The sequence below is a fragment of the Schistocerca serialis genome, chromosome 4, assembly GCF_023864345.2.
Source record: "Schistocerca serialis cubense isolate TAMUIC-IGC-003099 chromosome 4, iqSchSeri2.2, whole genome shotgun sequence".
Lineage (NCBI taxonomy): Eukaryota > Metazoa > Arthropoda > Insecta > Orthoptera > Acrididae > Schistocerca > Schistocerca serialis.
The window spans coordinates 15,907,648-15,930,821 of record NC_064641.1 but is presented as its reverse complement, the minus strand read 5'-3'; the positions used below and the strand labels follow the sequence as shown (position 1 = coordinate 15,930,821).

General features: G+C 48.9%; 1 protein-coding gene across 1 annotated transcript in view; it reads left to right on the top strand.

Annotated features, from left to right (window-relative positions):
* The window catches only part of LOC126473669 (solute carrier family 22 member 7-like), a 241,284-nt gene that overhangs the window by 126,295 nt on the left and 91,815 nt on the right, over positions 1-23,174 (top strand). The window contains exon 5 of the mRNA XM_050100902.1: positions 17,221-17,304. Within this exon, the coding sequence (XP_049956859.1) occupies positions 17,221-17,304 (84 nt within the window). The remainder of the gene's footprint in view (positions 1-17,220; positions 17,305-23,174) is intronic.

The window sequence follows — 23,174 nt, the reverse complement described above, 5'->3', positions numbered from 1 at the left end:
TTTTAATCTGCCAGGAAGTTTCATATCAGCGCACACTCCGCTGTGGAGTGAAAATTTCATTCTAGAAACATCCCCCAGGCTGTGGCTAAGCCATGTCTCCGCCATATCCTTTCTTTCAGGAGTGCTAGTTCTGCAAGGTTCGCAGGAGAGCTTCTGTAAAGTTTGGAAGGTAGGAGACGAGGTACTGGCAGAAGTAAAGCTGCGAGGACGTGGCGTGAGTCGTGCTTGGGTAGCTCAGTTGGTAGAGCACTTGCCCGCGAAGGGCAAAGGTCCCGAGTTTGAGTCTCGGTCGGGCACACAGTTTTAATCTGCCAGGAAGTTTCATATCAGCGCACACTCCGCTGTGGAGTGAAAATTTCATTCTAGAAACATCCCCCAGGCTGTGGCTAAGCCATGTCTCCGCAATATCCTTTCTTTCAGGAGTGCTAGTTCTGCAAGGTTCGCAGGAGAGCTTCTGTAAAGTTTGGAAGGTAGGAGACGAGGTACTGGCAGAAGTAAAGCTGCGAGGACGTGGCGTGAGTCGTGCTTGGGTAGCTCAGTTGGTAGAGCACTTGCCCGCGAAAGGCAAAGGTCCCGAGTTTGAGTCTCGGTCGGGCACACAGTTTTAATCTGCCAGGAAGTTTCATATCAGCGCACACTCCGCTGTAGAGTGAAAATTTCATTCTAGAAACATCTCCCAGGCTGTGGCTAAGCCATGTCTCCGCAATATCCTTTCTTTCAGGAGTGCTAGTTCTGCAAGGTTCGCAGGAGAGCTTCTGTAAAGTTTGGAAGGTAGGAGACGAGGTACTGGCAGAAGTAAAGCTGCGAGGACGTGGCGTGAGTCGTGCTTGGGTAGCTCAGTTGGTAGAGCACTTGCCCGCGAAAGGCAAAGGTCCCGAGTTTGAGTCTCGGTCGGGCACACAGTTTTAATCTGCCAGGAAGTTTCATATCAGCGCACACTCCGCTGTGGAGTGAAAATTTCATTCTAGAAACATCCCCCAGGCTGTGGCTAAGCCATGTCTCCGCAATATCCTTTCTTTCAGGAGTGCTAGTTCTGCAAGGTTCGCAGGAGAGCTTCTGTAAAGTTTGGAAGGTAGGAGACGAGGTACTGGCAGAAGTAAAGCTGCGAGGACGTGGCGTGAGTCGTGCTTGGGTAGCTCAGTTGGTAGAGCACTTGCCCGCGAAAGGCAAAGGTCCCGAGTTTGAGTCTCGGTCGGGCACACAGTTTTAATCTGCCAGGAAGTTTCATATCAGCGCACACTCCGCTGTAGAGTGAAAATTTCATTCTAGAAACATCCCCCAGGCTGTGGCTAAGCCATGTCTCCGCAATATCCTTTCTTTCAGGAGTGCTAGTTCTGCAAGGTTCGCAGGAGAGCTTCTGTAAAGTTTGGAAGGTAGGAGACGAGGTACTGGCAGAAGTAAAGCTGTGAGGACGTGGCGTGAGTCGTGCTTGGGTAGCTCAGTTGGTAGAGCACTTGCCCGCGAAGGGCAAAGGTCCCGAGTTTGAGTCTTGGTCGGGCACACAGTTTTAATCTGCCAGGAAGTTTCGTATCAGCACACACTCAGCTGTAGAGTGAAAATTTCATTCTAGAAACATCCCCCAGGCTGTGGCTAAGCCATGTCTCCGCAATATCCTTTCTTTCAGGAGTGCTAGTTCTGCAAGGTTCGCAGGAGAGCTTCTGTAAAGTTTGGAAGGTAGGAGACGAGGTACTGGCAGAAGTAAAGCTGCGAGGACGTGGCGTGAGTCGTGCTTGGGTAGCTCAGTTGGTAGAGCACTTGCCCGCGAAGGGCAAAGGTCCTGAGTTTGAGTCTCGGTCGGGCACACAGTTTTAATCTGCCAGGAAGTTTCATATCAGCGCACACTCCGCTGTGGAGTGAAAATTTCATTCTAGAAACATCCCCCAGGCTGTGGCTAAGCCATGTCTCCGCAATATCCTTTCTTTCAGGAGTGCTAGTTCTGCAAGGTTCGCAGGAGAGCTTCTGTAAAGTTTGGAAGGTAGGAGACGAGGTACTGGCAGAAGTAAAGCTGCGAGGACGTGGCGTGAGTCGTGCTTGGGTAGCTCAGTTGGTAGAGCACTTGCCCGCGAAAGGCAAAGGTCCCGAGTTTGAGTCTCGGTCGGGCACACAGTTTTAATCTGCCAGGAAGTTTCATATCAGCGCACACTCAGCTGTAGAGTGAAAATTTCATTCTAGAAACATCCCCCAGGCTGTGGCTAAGCCATGTCTCCGCAATATCCTTTCTTTCAGGAGTGCTAGTTCTGCAAGGTTCGCAGGAGAGCTTCTGTAAAGTTTGGAAGGTGGGAGACGAGGTACTGGCAGAAGTAAAGCTGCGAGGACGTGGCGTGAGTCGTGCTTGGGTAGCTCAGTTGGTAGAGCACTTGCCCGCGAAAGGCAAAGGTCCCGAGTTTGAGTCTCGGTCGGGCACACAGTTTTAATCTGCCAGGAAGTTTCATATCAGCGCACACCCAGCTGTAGAGTGAAAATTTCATTCTAGAAACATCCCCCAGGCTGTGGCTAAGCCATGTCTCCGCAATATCCTTTCTTTCAGGAGTGCTAGTTCTGCAAGGTTCGCAGGAGAGCTTCTGTAAAGTTTGGAAGGTAGGAGACGAGGTACTGGCAGAAGTAAAGCTGCGAGGACGTGGCGTGAGTCGTGCTTGGGTAGCTCAGTTGGTAGAGCACTTGCCCGCGAAGGGCAAAGGTCCCGAGTTTGAGTCTCGGTCGGGCACACAGTTTTAATCTGCCAGGAAGTTTCATATCAGCACACACTCAGCTGTAGAGTGAAAATTTCATTCTAGAAACATCCCCCAGGCTGTGGCTAAGCCATGTCTCCGCAATATCCTTTCTTTCAGGAGTGCTAGTTCTGCAAGGTTCGCAGGAGAGCTTCTGTAAAGTTTGGAAGGTAGGAGACGAGGTACTGGCAGAAGTAAAGCTGCGAGGACGTGGCGTGAGTCGTGCTTGGGTAGCTCAGTTGGTAGAGCACTTGCCCGCGAAAGGCAAAGGTCCCGAGTTTGAGTCTCGGTCGGGCACACAGTTTTAATCTGCCAGGAAGTTTCATATCAGCGCACACTCCGCTGTGGAGTGAAAATTTCATTCTAGAAACATCCCCCAGGCTGTGGCTAAGCCATGTCTCCGCAATATCCTTTCTTTCAGGAGTGCTAGTTCTGCAAGGTTCGCAGGAGAGCTTCTGTAAAGTTTGGAAGGTAGGAGACGAGGTACTGGCAGAAGTAAAGCTGCGAGGACGTGGCGTGAGTCGTGCTTGGGTAGCTCAGTTGGTAGAGCACTTGCCCGCGAAAGGCAAAGGTCCCGAGTTTGAGTCTCGGTCGGGCACACAGTTTTAATCTGCCAGGAAGTTTCATATCAGCACACACTCAGCTGTAGAGTGAAAATTTCATTCTAGAAACATCCCCCTGGCTGTGGCTAAGCCATGTCTCCGCAATATCCTTTCTTTCAGGAGTGCTAGTTCTGCAAGGTTCGCAGGAGAGCTTCTGTAAAGTTTGGAAGGTAGGAGACGAGGTACTGGCAGAAGTAAAGCTGCGAGGACGTGGCGTGAGTCGTGCTTGGGTAGCTCAGTTGGTAGAGCACTTGCCCGCGAAAGGCAAAGGTCCCGAGTTTGAGTCTCGGTCGGGCACACAGTTTTAATCTGCCAGGAAGTTTCATATCAGCACACACTCAGCTGTAGAGTGAAAATTTCATTCTAGAAACATCCCCCAGGCTGTGGCTAAGCCATGTCTCCGCAATATCCTTTCTTTCAGGAGTGCTAGTTCTGCAAGGTTCGCAGGAGAGCTTCTGTAAAGTTTGGAAGGTAGGAGACGAGGTACTGGCAGAAGTAAAGCTGCGAGGACGTGGCGTGAGTCGTGCTTGGGTAGCTCAGTTGGTAGAGCACTTGCCCGCGAAAGGCAAAGTTCCCGAGTTTGAGTCTCGGTCGGGCACACAGTTTTAATCTGCCAGGAAGTTTCATATCAGCGCACACTCCGCTGTAGAGTGAAAATTTCATTCTAGAAACATCCCCCAGGCTGTGGCTAAGCCATGTCTCCGCAATATCCTTTCTTTCAGGAGTGCTAGTTCTGCAAGGTTCGCAGGAGAGCTTCTGTAAAGTTTGGAAGGTAGGAGACGAGGTACTGGCAGAAGTAAAGCTGCGAGGACGTGGCGTGAGTCGTGCTTGGGTAGCTCAGTTGGTAGAGCACTTGCCCGCGAAGGGCAAAGGTCCTGAGTTTGAGTCTCGGTCGGGCACACAGTTTTAATCTGCCAGGAAGTTTCATATCAGCGCACACTCCGCTGTGGAGTGAAAATTTCATTCTAGAAACATCCCCCAGGCTGTGGCTAAGCCATGTCTCCGCAATATCCTTTCTTTCAGGAGTGCTAGTTCTGCAAGGTTCGCAGGAGAGCTTCTGTAAAGTTTGGAAGGTAGGAGACGAGGTACTGGCAGAAGTAAAGCTGCGAGGACGTGGCGTGAGTCGTGCTTGGGTAGCTCAGTTGGTAGAGCACTTGCCCGCGAAAGGCAAAGGTCCCGAGTTTGAGTCTCGGTCGGGCACACAGTTTTAATCTGCCAGGAAGTTTCATATCAGCGCACACTCAGCTGTAGAGTGAAAATTTCATTCTAGAAACATCCCCCAGGCTGTGGCTAAGCCATGTCTCCGCAATATCCTTTCTTTCAGGAGTGCTAGTTCTGCAAGGTTCGCAGGAGAGCTTCTGTAAAGTTTGGAAGGTGGGAGACGAGGTACTGGCAGAAGTAAAGCTGCGAGGACGTGGCGTGAGTCGTGCTTGGGTAGCTCAGTTGGTAGAGCACTTGCCCGCGAAAGGCAAAGGTCCCGAGTTTGAGTCTCGGTCGGGCACACAGTTTTAATCTGCCAGGAAGTTTCATATCAGCGCACACCCAGCTGTAGAGTGAAAATTTCATTCTAGAAACATCCCCCAGGCTGTGGCTAAGCCATGTCTCCGCAATATCCTTTCTTTCAGGAGTGCTAGTTCTGCAAGGTTCGCAGGAGAGCTTCTGTAAAGTTTGGAAGGTAGGAGACGAGGTACTGGCAGAAGTAAAGCTGCGAGGACGTGGCGTGAGTCGTGCTTGGGTAGCTCAGTTGGTAGAGCACTTGCCCGCGAAGGGCAAAGGTCCCGAGTTTGAGTCTCGGTCGGGCACACAGTTTTAATCTGCCAGGAAGTTTCATATCAGCACACACTCAGCTGTAGAGTGAAAATTTCATTCTAGAAACATCCCCCAGGCTGTGGCTAAGCCATGTCTCCGCAATATCCTTTCTTTCAGGAGTGCTAGTTCTGCAAGGTTCGCAGGAGAGCTTCTGTAAAGTTTGGAAGGTAGGAGACGAGGTACTGGCAGAAGTAAAGCTGCGAGGACGTGGCGTGAGTCGTGCTTGGGTAGCTCAGTTGGTAGAGCACTTGCCCGCGAAAGGCAAAGGTCCCGAGTTTGAGTCTCGGTCGGGCACACAGTTTTAATCTGCCAGGAAGTTTCATATCAGCGCACACTCCGCTGTGGAGTGAAAATTTCATTCTAGAAACATCCCCCAGGCTGTGGCTAAGCCATGTCTCCGCAATATCCTTTCTTTCAGGAGTGCTAGTTCTGCAAGTTTCGCAGGAGAGCTTCTGTAAAGTTTGGAAGGTAGGAGACGAGGTACTGGCAGAAGTAAAGCTGCGAGGACGTGGCGTGAGTCGTGCTTGGGTAGCTCAGTTGGTAGAGCACTTGCCCGCGAAAGGCAAAGGTCCCGAGTTTGAGTCTCGGTCGGGCACACAGTTTTAATCTGCCAGGAAGTTTCATATCAGCACACACTCAGCTGTAGAGTGAAAATTTCATTCTAGAAACATCCCCCTGGCTGTGGCTAAGCCATGTCTCCGCAATATCCTTTCTTTCAGGAGTGCTAGTTCTGCATGGTTCGCAGGAGAGCTTCTGTAAAGTTTGGAAGGTAGGAGACGAGGTACTGGCAGAAGTAAAGCTGCGAGGACGTGGCGTGAGTCGTGCTTGGGTAGCTCAGTTGGTAGAGCACTTGCCCGCGAAAGGCAAAGGTCCCGAGTTTGAGTCTCGGTCGGGCACACAGTTTTAATCTGCCAGGAAGTTTCATATCAGCACACACTCAGCTGTAGAGTGAAAATTTCATTCTAGAAACATCCCCCAGGCTGTGGCTAAGCCATGTCTCCGCAATATCCTTTCTTTCAGGAGTGCTAGTTCTGCAAGGTTCGCAGGAGAGCTTCTGTAAAGTTTGGAAGGTAGGAGACGAGGTACTGGCAGAAGTAAAGCTGCGAGGACGTGGCGTGAGTCGTGCTTGGGTAGCTCAGTTGGTAGAGCACTTGCCCGCGAAAGGCAAAGGTCCCGAGTTTGAGTCTCGGTCGGGCACACAGTTTTAATCTGCCAGGAAGTTTCATATCAGCGCACACTCCGCTGTGGAGTGAAAATTTCATTCTAGAAACATCCCCCAGGCTGTGGCTAAGCCATGTCTCCGCAATATCCTTTCTTTCAGGAGTGCTAGTTCTGCAAGGTTCGCAGGAGAGCTTCTGTAAAGTTTGGAAGGTAGGAGACGAGGTACTGGCAGAAGTAAAGCTGCGAGGACGTGGCGTGAGTCGTGCTTGGGTAGCTCAGTTGGTAGAGCACTTGCCCGCGAAGGGCAAAGGTCCCGAGTTTGAGTCTCGGTCGGGCACACAGTTTTAATCTGCCAGGAAGTTTCATATCAGCACACACTCAGCTGTAGAGTGAAAATTTCATTCTAGAAACATCCCCCAGGCTGTGGCTGAGCCATGTCTCCGCAATATCCTTTCTTTCAGGAGTGCTAGTTCTGCAAGGTTCGCAGGAGAGCTTCTGTAAAGTTTGGAAGGTAGGAGACGAGGTACTGGCAGAAGTAAAGCTGCGAGGACGTGGCGTGAGTCGTGCTTGGGTAGCTCAGTTGGTAGAGCACTCGCCCGCGAAGGGCAAAGGTCCCGAGTTTGAGTCTCGGTCGGGCACACAGTTTTAATCTGCCAGGAAGTTTCATATCGGCACACACTCAGCTGTAGAGTGAAAATTGCATTCTAGAAACATCCCCCAGGCTGTGGCTAAGCCATGTCTCCGCAATATCCTTTCTTTCAGGGGTGCTAGTTCTGCAAGGTTCGCAGGAGAGCTTCTGTAAAGTTTGGAAGGTAGGAGACGAGGTACTGGCAGAAGTAAAGCTGCGAGGACGTGGCGTGAGTCGTGCTTGGGTAGCTCAGTTGGTAGAGCACTTGCCCGCGAAAGGCAAAGGTCCCGAATTTGAGTCTCGGTCGGGCACACAGTTTTAATCTGCCAGGAAGTTTCATATCAGCACACACTCAGCTGTAGAGTGAAAATTTCATTCTAGAAACATCCCCCAGGCTGTGGCTAAGCCATGTCTCCGCAATATCCTTTCTTTCAGGAGTGCTAGTTCTGCAAGGTTCGCAGGAGAGCTTCTGTAAAGTTTGGAAGGTAGGAGACGAGGTACTGGCAGAAGTGAAGCTGTGAGCACGTGGCGTGAGTCGTGCTTGGGTAGCTCAGTTGGTAGAGCACTTGCCCGCGAAAGGCAAAGGTCCCGAGTTTGAGTCTCGGTCGGGCACACAGTTTTAATCTGCCAGGAAGTTTCATATCAGCGCACACTCCGCTGTGGAGTGAAAATTTCATTCTAGAAACATCCCCCAGGCTGTGGCTAAGCCATGTCTCCGCAATATCCTTTCTTTCAGGAGTGCTAGTTCTGCAAGGTTCGCAGGAGAGCTTCTGTAAAGTTTGGAAGGTAGGAGACGAGGTACTGGCAGAAGTAAAGCTGCGAGGACGTGGCGTGAGTCGTGCTTGGGTAGCTTAGTTGGTAGAGCACTTGCCCGCGAAAGGCAAAGGTCCCGAGTTTGAGTCTCGGTCGGGCACACAGTTTTAATCTGCCAGGAAGTTTCATATCAGCACACACTCAGCTGTAGAGTGAAAATTTCATTCTAGAAACATCCCCCAGGCTGTGCTAAGCCATGTCTCCGCAATATCCTTTCTTTCAGGAGTGCTAGTTCTGCAAGGTTCGCAGGAGAGCTTCTGTAAAGTTTGGAAGGTAGGAGACGAGGTACTGGCAGAAGTGAAGCTGCGAGGACGTGGCGTGAGTCGTGCTTGGGTAGCTCAGTTGGTAGAGCACTTGCCCGCGAAAGGCAAAGGTCCCGAGTTTGAGTCTCGGTCGGGCACACAGTTTTAATCTGCCAGGAAGTTTCATATCAGCACACACTCAGCTGTAGAGTGAAAATTTCATTCTAGAAACATCCCCCAGGCTGTGGCTAAGCCATGTCTCCGCAATATCCTTTCTTTCAGGAGTGCTAGTTCTGCAAGGTTCGCAGGAGAGCTTCTGTAAAGTTTGGAAGGTAGGAGACGAGGTACTGGCAGAAGTGAAGCTGTGAGGACGTGGCGTGAGTCGTGCTTGGGTAGCTCAGTTGGTAGAGCACTTGCCCGCGAAAGGCAAAGGTCCCGAGTTTGAGTCTCGGTCGGGCACACAGTTTTAATCTGCCAGGAAGTTTCATATCAGCACACACTCAGCTGTAGAGTGAAAATTTCATTCTAGAAACATCCCCCAGGCTGTGGCTAAGCCATGTCTCCGCAATATCCTTTCTTTCAGGAGTGCTAGTTCTGCAAGGTTCGCAGGAGAGCTTCTGTAAAGTTTGGAAGGTAGGAGACGAGGTACTGGCAGAAGTAAAGCTGCGAGGACGTGGCGTGAGTCGTGCTTGGGTAGCTCAGTTGGTAGAGCACTTGCCCGCGAAAGGCAAAGGTCCCGAGTCTGAGTCTCGGTCGGGCACACAGTTTTAATCTGCCAGGAAGTTTCATATCAGCGCACACTCCGCTGTGGAGTGAAAATTTCATTCTAGAAACATCCCCCAGGCTGTGGCTAAGCCATGTCTCCGCAATATCCTTTCTTTCAGGAGTGCTAGTTCTGCAAGGTTCGCAGGAGAGCTTCTGTAAAGTTTGGAAGGTAGGAGACGAGGTACTGGCAGAAGTGAAGCTGTGAGGACGTGGCGTGAGTCGTGCTTGGGTAGCTCAGTTGGTAGAGCACTTGCCCGCGAAAGGCAAAGGTCCCGAGTTTGAGTCTCGGTCGGGCACACAGTTTTAATCTGCCAGGAAGTTTCATATCAGCGCACAGTCCGCTGTGGAGTGAAAATTTCATTCTAGAAACATCCCCCAGGCTGTGGCTAAGCCATGTCTCCGCAATATCCTTTCTTTCAGGAGTGCTAGTTCTGCAAGGTTCGCAGGAGAGCTTCTGTAAAGTTTGGAAGGTAGGAGACGAGGTACTGGCAGAAGTAAAGCTGCGAGGACGTGGCGTGAGTCGTGCTTGGGTAGCTCAGTTGGTAGAGCACTTGCCCGCGAAGGGCAAAGGTCCCGAGTTTGAGTCTCGGTCGGGCACACAGTTTTAATCTGCCAGGAAGTTTCATATCAGCACACACTCAGCTGTAGAGTGAAAATTTCATTCTAGAAACATCCCCCAGGCTGTGGCTAAGCCATGTCTCCGCAATATCCTTTCTTTCAGGAGTGCTAGTTCTGCAAGGTTCGCAGGAGAGCTTCTGTAAAGTTTGGAAGGTAGGAGACGAGGTACTGGCAGAAGTAAAGCTGCGAGGACGTGGCGTGAGTCGTGCTTGGGTAGCTCAGTTGGTAGAGCACTTGCCCGCGAAAGGCAAAGGTCCCGAGTTTGAGTCTCGGTCGGGCACACAGTTTTAATCTGCCAGGAAGTTTCATATCAGCACACACTCAGCTGTAGAGTGAAAATTTCATTCTAGAAACATCCCCCAGGCTGTGGCTAAGCCATGTCTCCGCAATATCCTTTCTTTCAGGAGTGCTAGTTCTGCAAGGTTCGCAGGAGAGCTTCTGTAAAGTTTGGAAGGTAGGAGACGAGGTACTGGCAGAAGTAAAGCTGCGAGGACGTGGCGTGAGTCGTGCTTGGGTAGCTTAGTTGGTAGAGCACTTGCCCGCGAAAGGCAAAGGTCCCGAGTTTGAGTCTCGGTCGGGCACACAGTTTTAATCTGCCAGGAAGTTTCATATCAGCACACACTCAGCTGTAGAGTGAAAATTTCATTCTAGAAACATCCCCCAGGCTGTGGCTAAGCCATGTCTCCGCAATATCCTTTCTTTCAGGAGTGCTAGTTCTGCAAGGTTCGCAGGAGAGCTTCTGTAAAGTTTGGAAGGTAGGAGACGAGGTACTGGCAGAAGTAAAGCTGCGAGGACGTGGCGTGAGTCGTGCTTGGGTAGCTCAGTTGGTAGAGCACTTGCCCGCGAAGGGCAAAGGTCCCGAGTTTGAGTCTCGGTCGGGCACACAGTTTTAATCTGCCAGGAAGTTTCATATCAGCACACACTCAGCTGTAGAGTGAAAATTTCATTCTAGAAACATCCCCCAGGCTGTGGCTAAGCCATGTCTCCGCAATATCCTTTCTTTCAGGAGTGCTAGTTCTGCAAGGTTCGCAGGAGAGCTTCTGTAAAGTTTGGAAGGTAGGAGACGAGGTACTGGCAGAAGTAAAGCTGCGAGGACGTGGCGTGAGTCGTGCTTGGGTAGCTCAGTTGGTAGAGCACTTGCCCGCGAAGGGCAAAGGTCCCGAGTTTGAGTCTCGGTCGGGCACACAGTTTTAATCTGCCAGGAAGTTTCATATCAGCACACACTCAGCTGTAGAGTGAAAATTTCATTCTAGAAACATCCCCCAGGCTGTGGCTAAGCCATGTCTCCGCAATATCCTTTCTTTCAGGAGTGCTAGTTCTGCAAGGTTCGCAGGAGAGCTTCTGTAAAGTTTGGAAGGTAGGAGACGAGGTACTGGCAGAAGTAAAGCTGCGAGGACGTGGCGTGAGTCGTGCTTGGGTAGCTCAGTTGGTAGAGCACTTGCCCGCGAAAGGCAAAGGTCCCGAGTTTGAGTCTCGGTCGGGCACACAGTTTTAATCTGCCAGGAAGTTTCATATCAGCACACACTCAGCTGTAGAGTGAAAATTTCATTCTAGAAACATCCCCCAGGCTGTGGCTAAGCCATGTCTCCGCAATATCCTTTCTTTCAGGAGTGCTAGTTCTGCAAGGTTCGCAGGAGAGCTTCTGTAAAGTTTGGAAGGTAGGAGACGAGGTACTGGCAGAAGTAAAGCTGCGAGGACGTGGCGTGAGTCGTGCTTGGGTAGCTCAGTTGGTAGAGCACTTGCCCGCGAAAGGCAAAGGTCCCGAGTTCGAGTCTCGGTCGGGCACACAGTTTTAATCTGCCAGGAAGTTTCATATCAGCGCACACTCCGCTGTGGAGTGAAAATTTCATTCTAGAAACATCCCCCAGGCTGTGGCTAAGCCATGTCTCCGCAATATCCTTTCTTTGAGGAGTGCTAGTTCTGCAAGGTTCGCAGGAGAGCTTCTGTAAAGTTTGGAAGGTAGGAGACGAGATACTGGCAGAAGTAAAGCTGCGAGGACGTGGCGTGAGTCGTGCTTGGGTAGCTCAGTTGGTAGAGCACTTGCCCGCGAAGGGCAAAGGTCCCGAGTTTGAGTCTCGGTCGGGCACACAGTTTTAATCTGCCAGGAAGTTTCATATCAGCACACACTCAGCTGTAGAGTGAAAATTTCATTCTAGAAACATCCCCCAGGCTGTGGCTAAGCCATGTCTCCGCAATATCCTTTCTTTCAGGAGTGCTAGTTCTGCAAGGTTCGCAGGAGAGCTTCTGTAAAGTTTGGAAGGTAGGAGACGAGGTACTGGCAGAAGTAAAGCTGCGAGGACGTGGCGTGAGTCGTGCTTGGGTAGCTCAGTTGGTAGAGCACTTGCCCGCGAAGGGCAAAGGTCCCGAGTTTGAGTCTCGGTCGGGCACACAGTTTTAATCTGCCAGGAAGTTTCATATCAGCACACACTCAGCTGTAGAGTGAAAATTTCATTCTAGAAACATCCCCCAGGCTGTGGCTAAGCCATGTCTCCGCAATATCCTTTCTTTCAGGAGTGCTAGTTCTGCAAGGTTCGCAGGAGAGCTTCTGTAAAGTTTGGAAGGTAGGAGACGAGGTACTGGCAGAAGTAAAGCTGCGAGGACGTGGCGTGAGTCGTGCTTGGGTAGCTCAGTTGGTAGAGCACTTGCCCGCGAAGGGCAAAGGTCCCGAGTTTGAGTCTCGGTCGGGCACACAGTTTTAATCTGCCAGGAAGTTTCATGTCAGCACACACTCAGCTGTAGAGTGAAAATTTCATTCTAGAAACATCCCCCAGGCTGTGGCTAAGCCATGTCTCCGCAATATCCTTTCTTTCAGGAGTGCTAGTTCTGCAAGGTTCGCAGGAGAGCTTCTGTAAAGTTTGGAAGGTAGGAGACGAGGTACTGGCAGAAGTAAAGCTGCGAGGACGTGGCGTGAGTCGTGCTTGGGTAGCTCAGTTGGTAGAGCACTTGCCCGCGAAAGGCAAAGGTCCCGAGTTCGAGTCTCGGTCGGGCACACAGTTTTAATCTGCCAGGAAGTTTCATATCAGCGCACACTCCGCTGTGGAGTGAAAATTTCATTCTAGAAACATCCCCCAGGCTGTGGCTAAGCCATGTCTCCGCAATATCCTTTCTTTCAGGAGTCCTAGTTCTGCAAGGTTCGCAGGAGAGCTTCTGTAAAGTTTGGAAGGTAGGAGACGAGGTACTGGCAGAAGTAAAGCTGCGAGGACGTGGCGTGAGTCGTGCTTGGGTAGCTCAGTTGGTAGAGCACTTGCCCGCGAAAGGCAAAGGTCCCGAGTTCGAGTCTCGGTCGGGCACACAGTTTTAATCTGCCAGGAAGTTTCATATCAGCGCACACTCCGCTGTGGAGTGAAAATTTCATTCTAGAAACATCCCCCAGGCTGTGGCTAAGCCATGTCTCCGCAATATCCTTTCTTTCAGGAGTGCTAGTTCTGCAAGGTTCGCAGGAGAGCTTCTGTAAAGTTTGGAAGGTAGGAGACGAGGTACTGGCAGAAGTAAAGCTGCGAGGACGTGGCGTGAGTCGTGCTTGGGTAGCTCAGTTGGTAGAGCACTTGCCCGCGAAAGGCAAAGGTCCCGAGTTTGAGTCTCGGTCGGGCACACAGTTTTAATCTGCCAGGAAGTTTCATATCAGCACACACTCAGCTGTAGAGTGAAAATTTCATTCTAGAAACATCCCCCAGGCTGTGGCTAAGCCATGTCTCCGCAATATCCTTTCTTTCAGGAGTGCTAGTTCTGCAAGGTTCGCAGGAGAGCTTCTGTAAAGTTTGGAAGGTAGGAGACGAGGTACTGGCAGAAGTAAAGCTGCGAGGACGTGGCGTGAGTCGTGCTTGGGTAGCTCAGTTGGTAGAGCACTTGCCCGCGAAAGGCAAAGGTCCCGAGTTTGAGTCTCGGTCGGGCACACAGTTTTAATCTGCCAGGAAGTTTCATATCAGCACACACTCAGCTGTAGAGTGAAAATTTCATTCTAGAAACATCCCCCAGGCTGTGGCTAAGCCATGTCTCCGCAATATCCTTTCTTTCAGGAGTGCTAGTTCTGCAAGGTTCGCAGGAGAGCTTCTGTAAAGTTTGGAAGGTAGGAGACGAGGTACTGGCAGAAGTAAAGCTGCGAGGACGTGGCGTGAGTCGTGCTTGGGTAGCTCAGTTGGTAGAGCACTTGCCCGCGAAAGGCAAAGGTCCCGAGTTTGAGTCTCGGTCGGGCACACAGTTTTAATCTGCCAGGAAGTTTCATATCAGCACACACTCAGCTGTAGAGTGAAAATTTCATTCTAGAAACATCCCCCAGGCTGTGGCTAAGCCATGTCTCCGCAATATCCTTTCTTTCAGGAGTGCTAGTTCTGCAAGGTTCGCAGGAGAGCTTCTGTAAAGTTTGGAAGGTAGGAGACGAGGTACTGGCAGAAGTAAAGCTGCGAGGACGTGGCGTGAGTCGTGCTTGGGTAGCTCAGTTGGTAGAGCACTTGCCCGCGAAAGGCAAAGGTCCCGAGTTTGAGTCTCGGTCGGGCACACAGTTTTAATCTGCCAGGAAGTTTCATATCAGCACACACTCAGCTGTAGAGTGAAAATTTCATTCTAGAAACATCCCCCAGGCTGTGGCTAAGCCATGTCTCCGCAATATCCTTTCTTTCAGGAGTGCTAGTTCTGCAAGGTTCGCAGGAGAGCTTCTGTAAAGTTTGGAAGGTAGGAGACGAGGTACTGGCAGAAGTAAAGCTGCGAGGACGTGGCGTGAGTCGTGCTTGGGTAGCTCAGTTGGTAGAGCACTTGCCCGCGAAGGGCAAAGGTCCCGAGTTTGAGTCTCGGTCGGGCACACAGTTTTAATCTGCCAGGAAGTTTCATATCAGCACACACTCAGCTGTAGAGTGAAAATTTCATTCTAGAAACATCCCCCAGGCTGTGGCTAAGCCATGTCTCCGCAATATCCTTTCTTTGAGGAGTGCTAGTTCTGCAAGGTTCGCAGGAGAGCTTCTGTAAAGTTTGGAAGGTAGGAGACGAGGTACTGGCAGAAGTAAAGCTGCGAGGACGTGGCGTGAGTCGTGCTTGGGTAGCTCAGTTGGTAGAGCACTTGCCCGCGAAAGGCAAAGGTCCCGAGTTTGAGTTTAGGTCGGGCACACAGTTTTAATCTGCCAGGAAGTTTCATATCAGCGCACACTCCGCTGTGGAGTGAAAATTTCATTCTAGAGACATCCCCCAGGCTGTGGCTAAGCCATGTCTCCGCAATATCCTTTCTTTCAGGAGTGCTAGTTCTGCAAGGTTCGCAGGAGAGCTTCTGTAAAGTTTGGAAGGTAGGAGACGAGGTACTGGCAGAAGTAAAGCTGCGAGGACGTGGCGTGAGTCGTGCTTGGGTAGCTCAGTTGGTAGAGCACTTGCCCGCGAAAGGCAAAGGTCCCGAGTTTGAGTCTCGGTCGGGCACACAGTTTTAATCTGCCAGGAAGTTTCATATCAGCGCACACTCCGCTGTGGAGTGAAAATTTCATTCTAGAAACATCCCCCAGGCTGTGGCTAAGCCATGTCTCCGCAATATCCTTTCTTTCAGGAGTGCTAGTTCTGCAAGGTTCGCAGGAGAGCTTCTGTAAAGTTTGGAAGGTAGGAGACGAGGTACTGGCAGAAGTAAAGCTGCGAGGACGTGGCGTGAGTCGTGCTTGGGTAGCTCAGTTGGTAGAGCACTTGCCCGCGAAAGGCAAAGGTCCCGAGTTCGAGTCTCGGTCCGGCACACAGTTTTAATCTGCCAGGAAGTTTCATATCAGCGCACACTCCGCTGTGGAGTGAAAATTTCATTCTAGAAACATCCCCCAGGCTGTGGCTAAGCCATGTCTCCGCAATATCCTTTCTTTCAGGAGTGCTAGTTCTGCAAGGTTCGCAGGAGAGCTTCTGTAAAGTTTGGAAGGTAGGAGACGAGGTACTGGCAGAAGTAAAGCTGCGAGGACGTGGCGTGAGTCGTGCTTGGGTAGCTCAGTTGGTAGAGCACTTGCCCGCGAAAGGCAAAGGTCCCGAGTTTGAGTCTCGGTCGGGCACACAGTTTTAATCTGCCAGGAAGTTTCATATCAGCACACACTCAGCTGTAGAGTGAAAATTTCATTCTAGAAACATCCCCCAGGCTGTGGCTAAGCCATGTCTCCGCAATATCCTTTCTTTCAGGAGTGCTAGTTCTGCAAGGTTCGCAGGAGAGCTTCTGTAAAGTTTGGAAGGTAGGAGACGAGGTACTGGCAGAAGTAAAGCTGTGAGGACGTGGCGTGAGTCGTGCTTGGGTAGCTCAGTTGGTAGAGCACTTGCCCGCGAAAGGCAAAGGTCCCGAGTTTGAGTCTCGGTCGGGCACACAGTTTTAATCTGCCAGGAAGTTTCATATCAGCACACACTCAGCTGTAGAGTGAAAATTTCATTCTAGAAACATCCCCCAGGCTGTGGCTAAGCCATGTCTCCGCAATATCCTTTCTTTCAGGAGTGCTAGTTCTGCAAGGTTCGCAGGAGAGCTTCTGTAAAGTTTGGAAGGTAGGAGACGGGGTACTGGCAGAAGTAAAGCTGCGAGGACGTGGCGTGAGTCGTGCTTGGGTAGCTCAGTTGGTAGAGCACTTGCCCGCGAAAGGCAAAGGTCCCGAGTTTGAGTCTCGGTCGGGCACACAGTTTTAATCTGCCAGGAAGTTTCATATCAGCGCACACTCCGCTGTGGAGTGAAAATTTCATTCTAGAGACATCCCCCAGGCTGTGGCTAAGCCATGTCTCCGCAATATCCTTTCTTTCAGGAGTGCTAGTTCTGCAAGGTCCGCAGGAGAGCTTCTGTAAAGTTTGGAAGGCAGGAGACGAGGAACTGGCGGAAGTAAAGCTGTGTGGACGGGGCGTGAGTCGTGCTTGGGTAGCTCAGTTGGTAGAGCACTTGCCCGCGAAAGGTAAAGGTCCCGAGTTCGAGTCTCGGTCCGGCACACAGTTTTAATCTGCCAGGAAGTTTCATATTAGCGCACACTCCGCTGTGGAGTGAAAATTTCATTCTAGATGCAGTATACATATTTTGAAAACGATTACACAAAAACTACTATCCTTTATTTAGATTATTATAGGTGGTGAATGTACGCGTTCAGTAAGAGATATTGAAATTAGCTTTCACACGGCAGGCACGTGTGTCTCCTGGGTAGGCCGCTAGATGTCAACCCCCGAAGTTATGTACAGCAACGTATCCTGAAACAAACGTTCGCTCGGAACAACTTGCCACGCTACCTACAGTGGCCTGCCCTTGTATCTTTAAATGCAGATTAAGTGCAATGTAAAAGCCAGTCTTGTAAATGGTCAGTCTATTAGCCATAATTTCCTTGATATTATATGTAATATTTATAAGTCAGCTGACTTACAAATACATCGCAGATGTGACTGATGTTACGTGTCAAGAAATAAACCAAAACTCCTGAAAACTGACGGCAACAGGCCGCATACGAAATAACAGTTTCAATGTGAATAACATTCTCACTACAATCGCCAAAGAACAAGTGTCCCTGGCTGAGCAATTTCTTCTCGTTTGCAGTTGAGGGCTTTCATAAAAAATTTGTTGTTGTGGAACCATACATACTGCTATGGTGTCTCTCTTGCAAGTAAATTCAAAATGGTTCAAATGGCTCCGACCACTATGGGACTTAACTTCTGTGGTCATCAGTCCCCTAGAACTTAGAACTACTTAAACCTAACTAACCTAAGGACATCACACACATCCATGCCCGAGGCAGGATTCGAACCTGCGACCGTAGCGGTCACGCGGTTCCAGACTGAAGCGCCTTTAACCGCACGGCCACACCGGCCGGCCGCATGTAAATTATCGAAACGTCACAGGAACATCTTTGAAGTGAAGTCTGTGTTATTTGATACCGAAGACTGAAAGCACATGATGACGTTTTCTCGTGTTTCAGGCTTGGAGCTGACTGACATCAAGCACCGCACTGCGATCAACTGCTACGCATCCTGCAGCATGGCCCTTGGAGTGATGCTCGCTGGTCTGGTGTCTTGGGCGATGCCCAATTGGAACTATTCCCTCTCGTTTGCCGCCCTCAGTTGTTTTGCGCTGTTCTTCTTCTTCAGGTAATGCACGCAAAATAAACGATACATGAGGATGCATAAAGATGCAATGAATATTAAAATTTTATGTTTTTGACCTAAGTGAGCAACGGACGACGAATATATACAGGTTGTGTTTAGTCAGCTTGTCTTGTCTACGAGCCGAGCCGAAGTTCGCCAGGAGATTATTTTTACGAGTGAAGTGTGTAGGATCGTGTGATGCAAAGCACGTAGCGAGATACGTGGAGCATTCGAGCGTCTCGTATCACTGTACAATGGAGTGGTCCATTGTTGCGGTTGTGTCGTGGGATATTGTTCACAATTAATCATGTGCAGGGGTCGAAGATCTGTTGGTGTTGGGTATTCCCAGACTGCTGTTGCGTACGTCATCAGCCATGTAATGAGAGTTATATACAAGTACAGGGCTATTACAAATGATTGAAGCGATTTCATAAATTCACTGTAGCTCCATTCATTGACATATGGTCACGACACACTACAGATACGTAGAAAAACTCATAAAGCTTTGTTCGGCTGAAGCCGCACTTCAGCTTTCTGCCGCCAGAGCGCTCGAGAGCGCAGTGAGACAAAATGGCGACAGGGGCCGAGAAAGCGTATGTCGTGCTTGAAATGCACTCACATCAGGCAGTCACAACAGTGCAACGACACTTCAGGACGAAGTTCAACAAAGATCCACCAACTGATAACTCCATTCGGCGATGGTATGCGCAGTTTTAAGCTTCTGGATGCCTCTGTAAGGGGAAATCAACGGGTCGGCCTGCAGTGAGCGAAGAAACGGTTGAACGCGTGCGGACAAGTTTCACGCGTAGCCCGCGGAAGTCGACGAATAAAGCAAGCAGGGAGCTAAACGTACCACAGCCGACGGTTTAGAAAATCTTACGGAAAAGGCTAAAGCAGAAGCCTTACCGTTTACAATTGCTGCAAGCCCTGACACCCGATGACAAAGTCAAACGCTTTGAATTTTCGGCGCGGTTGCAACAGCTCATGGAAGAGGATGTGTTCAGTGCGAAACTTGTTTTCAGTGATGAAGCAACATTTTTTCTTAATGGTGAAGTGAACAGACACAATGTGCGAATCTGGGCGGTAGAGAATCCTCACGCATTCGTGCAGCAAATTCGCAATTCACCAAAAGTTAACATGTTTAAAGTTTACGGCCCCTTTTTCTTCTGCAAAAACAACGTTACAGGACACATGTATGTAGACATGCTGGAAAATTGGCTCATGCCACAACTGGAGACCGACAGCGCCGACTTCATCTTTCAACAGGATGGTGCTCCACCGCACTTCCATCATGATGTTCGGCATTTCTTAAACAGAAGATTGGAAAACCGATGGATCGGTCGTGGTGGAGATCATGATCAGCAATTCGTGTCATGGCCTCCACGCTCTCCCGACTTAACCCCATGCGATTTCTTTCTGTGGGGTTATGGGAAAGATTCAGTGTTTAAACCTCCTCTACCAAGAAACGTGCCAGAACTGCGAGCTCGCATTAATGATGCTTTCGAACTCATTGATGGGGACATGCTGCACCGAGTGTGGGAGGAACTTGATTATCGGCTTGATGTCCGCCGAATCACTAAAGGGGCACATATCGAACATTTGTGAATGCCTAAAAAGACTTTTTGAGTTTTTGTATGTGTGTGCAAAGCATTGTGAAAATATCTCAAATAATATAGTTATTGTAGAGCTGTGAAATCGCTTCAATCATTTGTAATAACCCTGTACTAGCCACACCCCTATTCAATGTACTTTGGATGTTGAGCATTGTGTAGAATTAGAAAAGTCTGACTTAAGCTCTGGTTTCAGTCTCCCGCCCCCGCAGTGTAACTAGACTAGACGCCGAAGCAGGTAATTCTTACAGAGAAATACGGGATGTCCAGAAAAGGACTCCCTGATTTCAAAATTAAATATTTCGAAAACAAAGATCGATAGAGGAATGCAGTAAACGGTATGTTTATTGTGAAAGCTGTAAGAAGTTTGTACAACAGTTTGAAATAATAGTTACAAAAGCTGCTAACAGATGGCGCTGTAATCGCCATACGTAATGCCTAGTATAAATAGTGATCCGAAGCCCAGAGCGATCAGTTCCACTATTGAAACGTGAAAGGGGGCTAGCGTACCGAAGGAAGAGATTAAAACCATGTACTCCACTGAACAACGCGTTTTTCTGGTGCTAGAGTACCACAGGTTAGAAGAGCGTCCTACGGCAACAAGGCGACGTTTTCAAGCACGATTTAATGTTCCAAAAGGACCCGATGCGAAAACCATCCGTACGCTCTTCGCAAAATTTCAACGAACAGGCAGCGTAGCTGATGATCTAGTGGGGCATGTTGGCCGCAAGCAAACCGCAGTTACGCCTGAAAATATCGCCACAGTTTCTGGAATTATTCAGCGAAATCCAATGCCATCCGTCCGTAGAATTGCATCTGAGACTGGTTTGAAGCGTTCCAGCACGCGGAAAATACTGAGAAAGAGCCTACACATGTTTCCATTCAAAATTCAAACGCGCCAGGCCATACCCGTACGAGCTGTGCAACAAAGGGTTGCCTTTGCTAATCAGATGCTCACAATGATTGATAGTGAAGGATTTGATGTTGACTGCATCTGGTTTACAGATGATGCACACTGCCACCTGAATGGATACGTGAATAAGCAGAACTGGCGATTTTGTGGTTCCGAAAAGCCATATTGGTGTGAAGCGAAACCCCCGTATTCTCCTAAAGTTACTGTGTGGGCTGCAGTATGCAGCAGATGCATTATTGGCCCTTTTTTCATTCGAGAAACGGTCACTGGTGCACGTTACGTTGCAATTTTGGAACAATTTGTCGCCACACAGCAAGCGTTAGAGGATCGACCAGGTACTGAATGGTTTATGCAAGATGGAGCTCGACCACATCGGACCGAACAAGTGTTTCGCTTTCTTGAGGAATACTTCGGGAATCGAGTCATTGCTTTGGAATATCCCAAATTTACTGGTGCAGGCATGGATTGGCTTCCATATTCGCCGGATTTGACTTCCTGTGACTTTTTTTTGTGGGGCACAATGAAAGACATGGTCTACCCGAAGCATCCCGCCACGCTGGACGAGCTTGAATCGGCGATCTCTGTGGCATGTGAATCCATTTCGGTTGAGACACTACGAAATGTGATGGCGAATTTCATTCTTCGTTTGCGCCACCTCTGTAGTGCCAATGGTGAACATTTTGAAAACATTGTGATGTGATTGTTTGCAAAGATTGTTTTCGTACGATTATTTCACTTATGTATGCTGATATGAGCTGTACAGCGTACAGCGCCATCTGTTAGCAGCTTTTGTAACTATTATTTCAAACTGCTGTATAAACTTCTTACAGCTTTCACAATAAACACACCGTTTACTGCATTCCTCTATCGATCCTTGTTTTCGAGATATTTAATTTTGAAATCAGGGAGCCCTTTTCTGGACACCCTGTATGTGTCTAACGTAATTTATCTACACTGTCTGTGCTTGTGCATTGGGGAGGATTGGAGGGGGGGGGGAAGGGGGAAGGATCTGCTTATGAATATAATTAACTTGCACTTACTAAACTCATCATTTCTCCAGCCAAAGCCTGAGAGTTTTCAATGCTGTCTGTAGGCTGAGATGATGTTTGATAATGTCTAGTATTGTGCCAGGATAGTTACGCCATCGGTGTGTATGGCTACCATCACGTGGTCGTGGAGGCTTAACACGCGGGATTCCAGTATATTTCGTCGAGGTGCTCCCCCCTGTTTACCATGCAGTATTGACTGTTTACCTCGAATCTCTGGAAACTTCTGTCAGCGAGGCATGAGTGCATGACACCTATGAAACCGAGCGGAATTCTAGCGGCGTTCAATTTGCATATGAAGCTGTTTGCCAAATACATTCGGCGGTCTAGGAAAACAATGCTTCTAGTCCTTCTTTTGTCGTTGTCGTGTGTTATGCGTGCTACTACACGGAGAAATTGTGTTGTGGCGTGGTGATTCTGGAATTGGAATTCCGCTGGGCTCAGCACTTCATTGTTGATGCAGTGCCATGTGAGGCGCTCCTGAATTATTTACTCAACAACTCTGCTGGCAGGGCTCAGCTGGATGATGAGTGAGTAATTTTGTGGGAGAGAGTTGTATTTTCCTGCTTTCCTGAACATCAGGACCTTGGCCACATTCCAGTACGCAAGGAAGCTGTAGTGTTTGAGGACAGCATTCTTGATGTTTGTAAAATATTCTAATGATACATGAATGAGCTGGGTTATGAATGCCACCTGGGCCAATTTCTTTCCTGGGATAGGTTACTTGATTGTTACCACGATACGCTTCGTTTTACGTGACTGTATGCTGGTTAGTTATAAACATCATGTCTCTTGCAGATATATGTGGTTACATAGCCGTATATAGAGTGTGTATAATATCTCTTTGTTAGCGGTTGCTTGCCGAGAATATTTGTTATTCGAATTCAAACAGTTTCGCAATATGTACGGCGATGTATCATAAGTCACAGCTGCAAAATACTAACGCAAATTCTTTACAGACGAATGGAAAAACTGATAGAAGCCGACCTCGGGGAAGATCAGTTTGGATTCCGTAGAAATGTTGGAACACGTGGGGCAATACTGACCCTACGACTTATCTTAGAAAATAGCTTAAGGGAAGGCAAACCTACGTTTCTAGCATTTATAGACTTAGAGAAAGCTTTTGACAATGTTGATTGGAATACTCTCTTTCAAATTCTGAAGGTGGAAGGGATAAATACAGGGAGCGAAAGGCTATTTACAATTTGTACAGAAAGCAGATGGCAGACTCGAGGGGTATGAAAGGGAAGCAGTGGTTGGGAAGGGAGTGAGACAGGGTTGTAGGCTATCCCCGATGTTATTCAATCTGTATATTGAGCAAGCAGTAAAGGAAACAAAAGAAACGTTCGGAGTAGGTATTAAAATCCATAGAAAATAAATAAAAACTTTGAGGTTCGCCGATTATATTGTAATTCTGCCAGAGACAGCAAAGGACTTGGAAGAGCAGTTGAACGGAATGACAGTGTCTTGAAAGGAGGGTACAAGATGAACATCAACTAAAGCAAAACGAGGATAATGGAATTTAGTCGAATTAAGTCGACCGATGCTGAGGGAATTAGATTAGGAAATGAGGTACTTAAAGTAGTAAAGGAGTTTTGCTATTCGGGGAGCAAAGTAACTGATGATTGTCGAAGTAGAGAGGATATAAAATGTAGACTGACAATGGCAAGGAAAACGTTTCTGAAGAAGAAAAATTTGTTAACATCGAGTATAGATGTAAGTGTGAGGAAGTCGTTTCTGAAAGTATTTGTATGGAGTGTAGCCATCTATGGAAGTGAAACGTGGACGATAAGTAGTTTAGACAAGAAGAATGATGAAGATTAGATGGGTGGATCACATAACTAATGAGGAGGTATTGAATAGAATTGGGGAGAAGAGGAGCTTGTGGCACAACTTGACTAGAAGAAGGGATCGGTTGGTAGGACATGTTCTGAGACATCGAGGGATCACCAATTTAGTATTGGAGGGCAGCGTGGAGGGTAAAAATCGTAGAGGGAGACCAAGAGATGAATACACTAAGCAGATTCAGAAGGATGTAGGCTGCAGTAGTTACTGGGAGATGAAGAATCTTGCACAGCATAGGGTAGCATGGAGAGTTGTATCAAACCAGTCTCAGGACTGAAGACCACAACAACAACGGCAATGTAAGAAAAAGCCTCAGAATAATGGTTTCTTTTCGGTACTACAGCGTCGACCAGCGATGTGTTTTATAATCAATC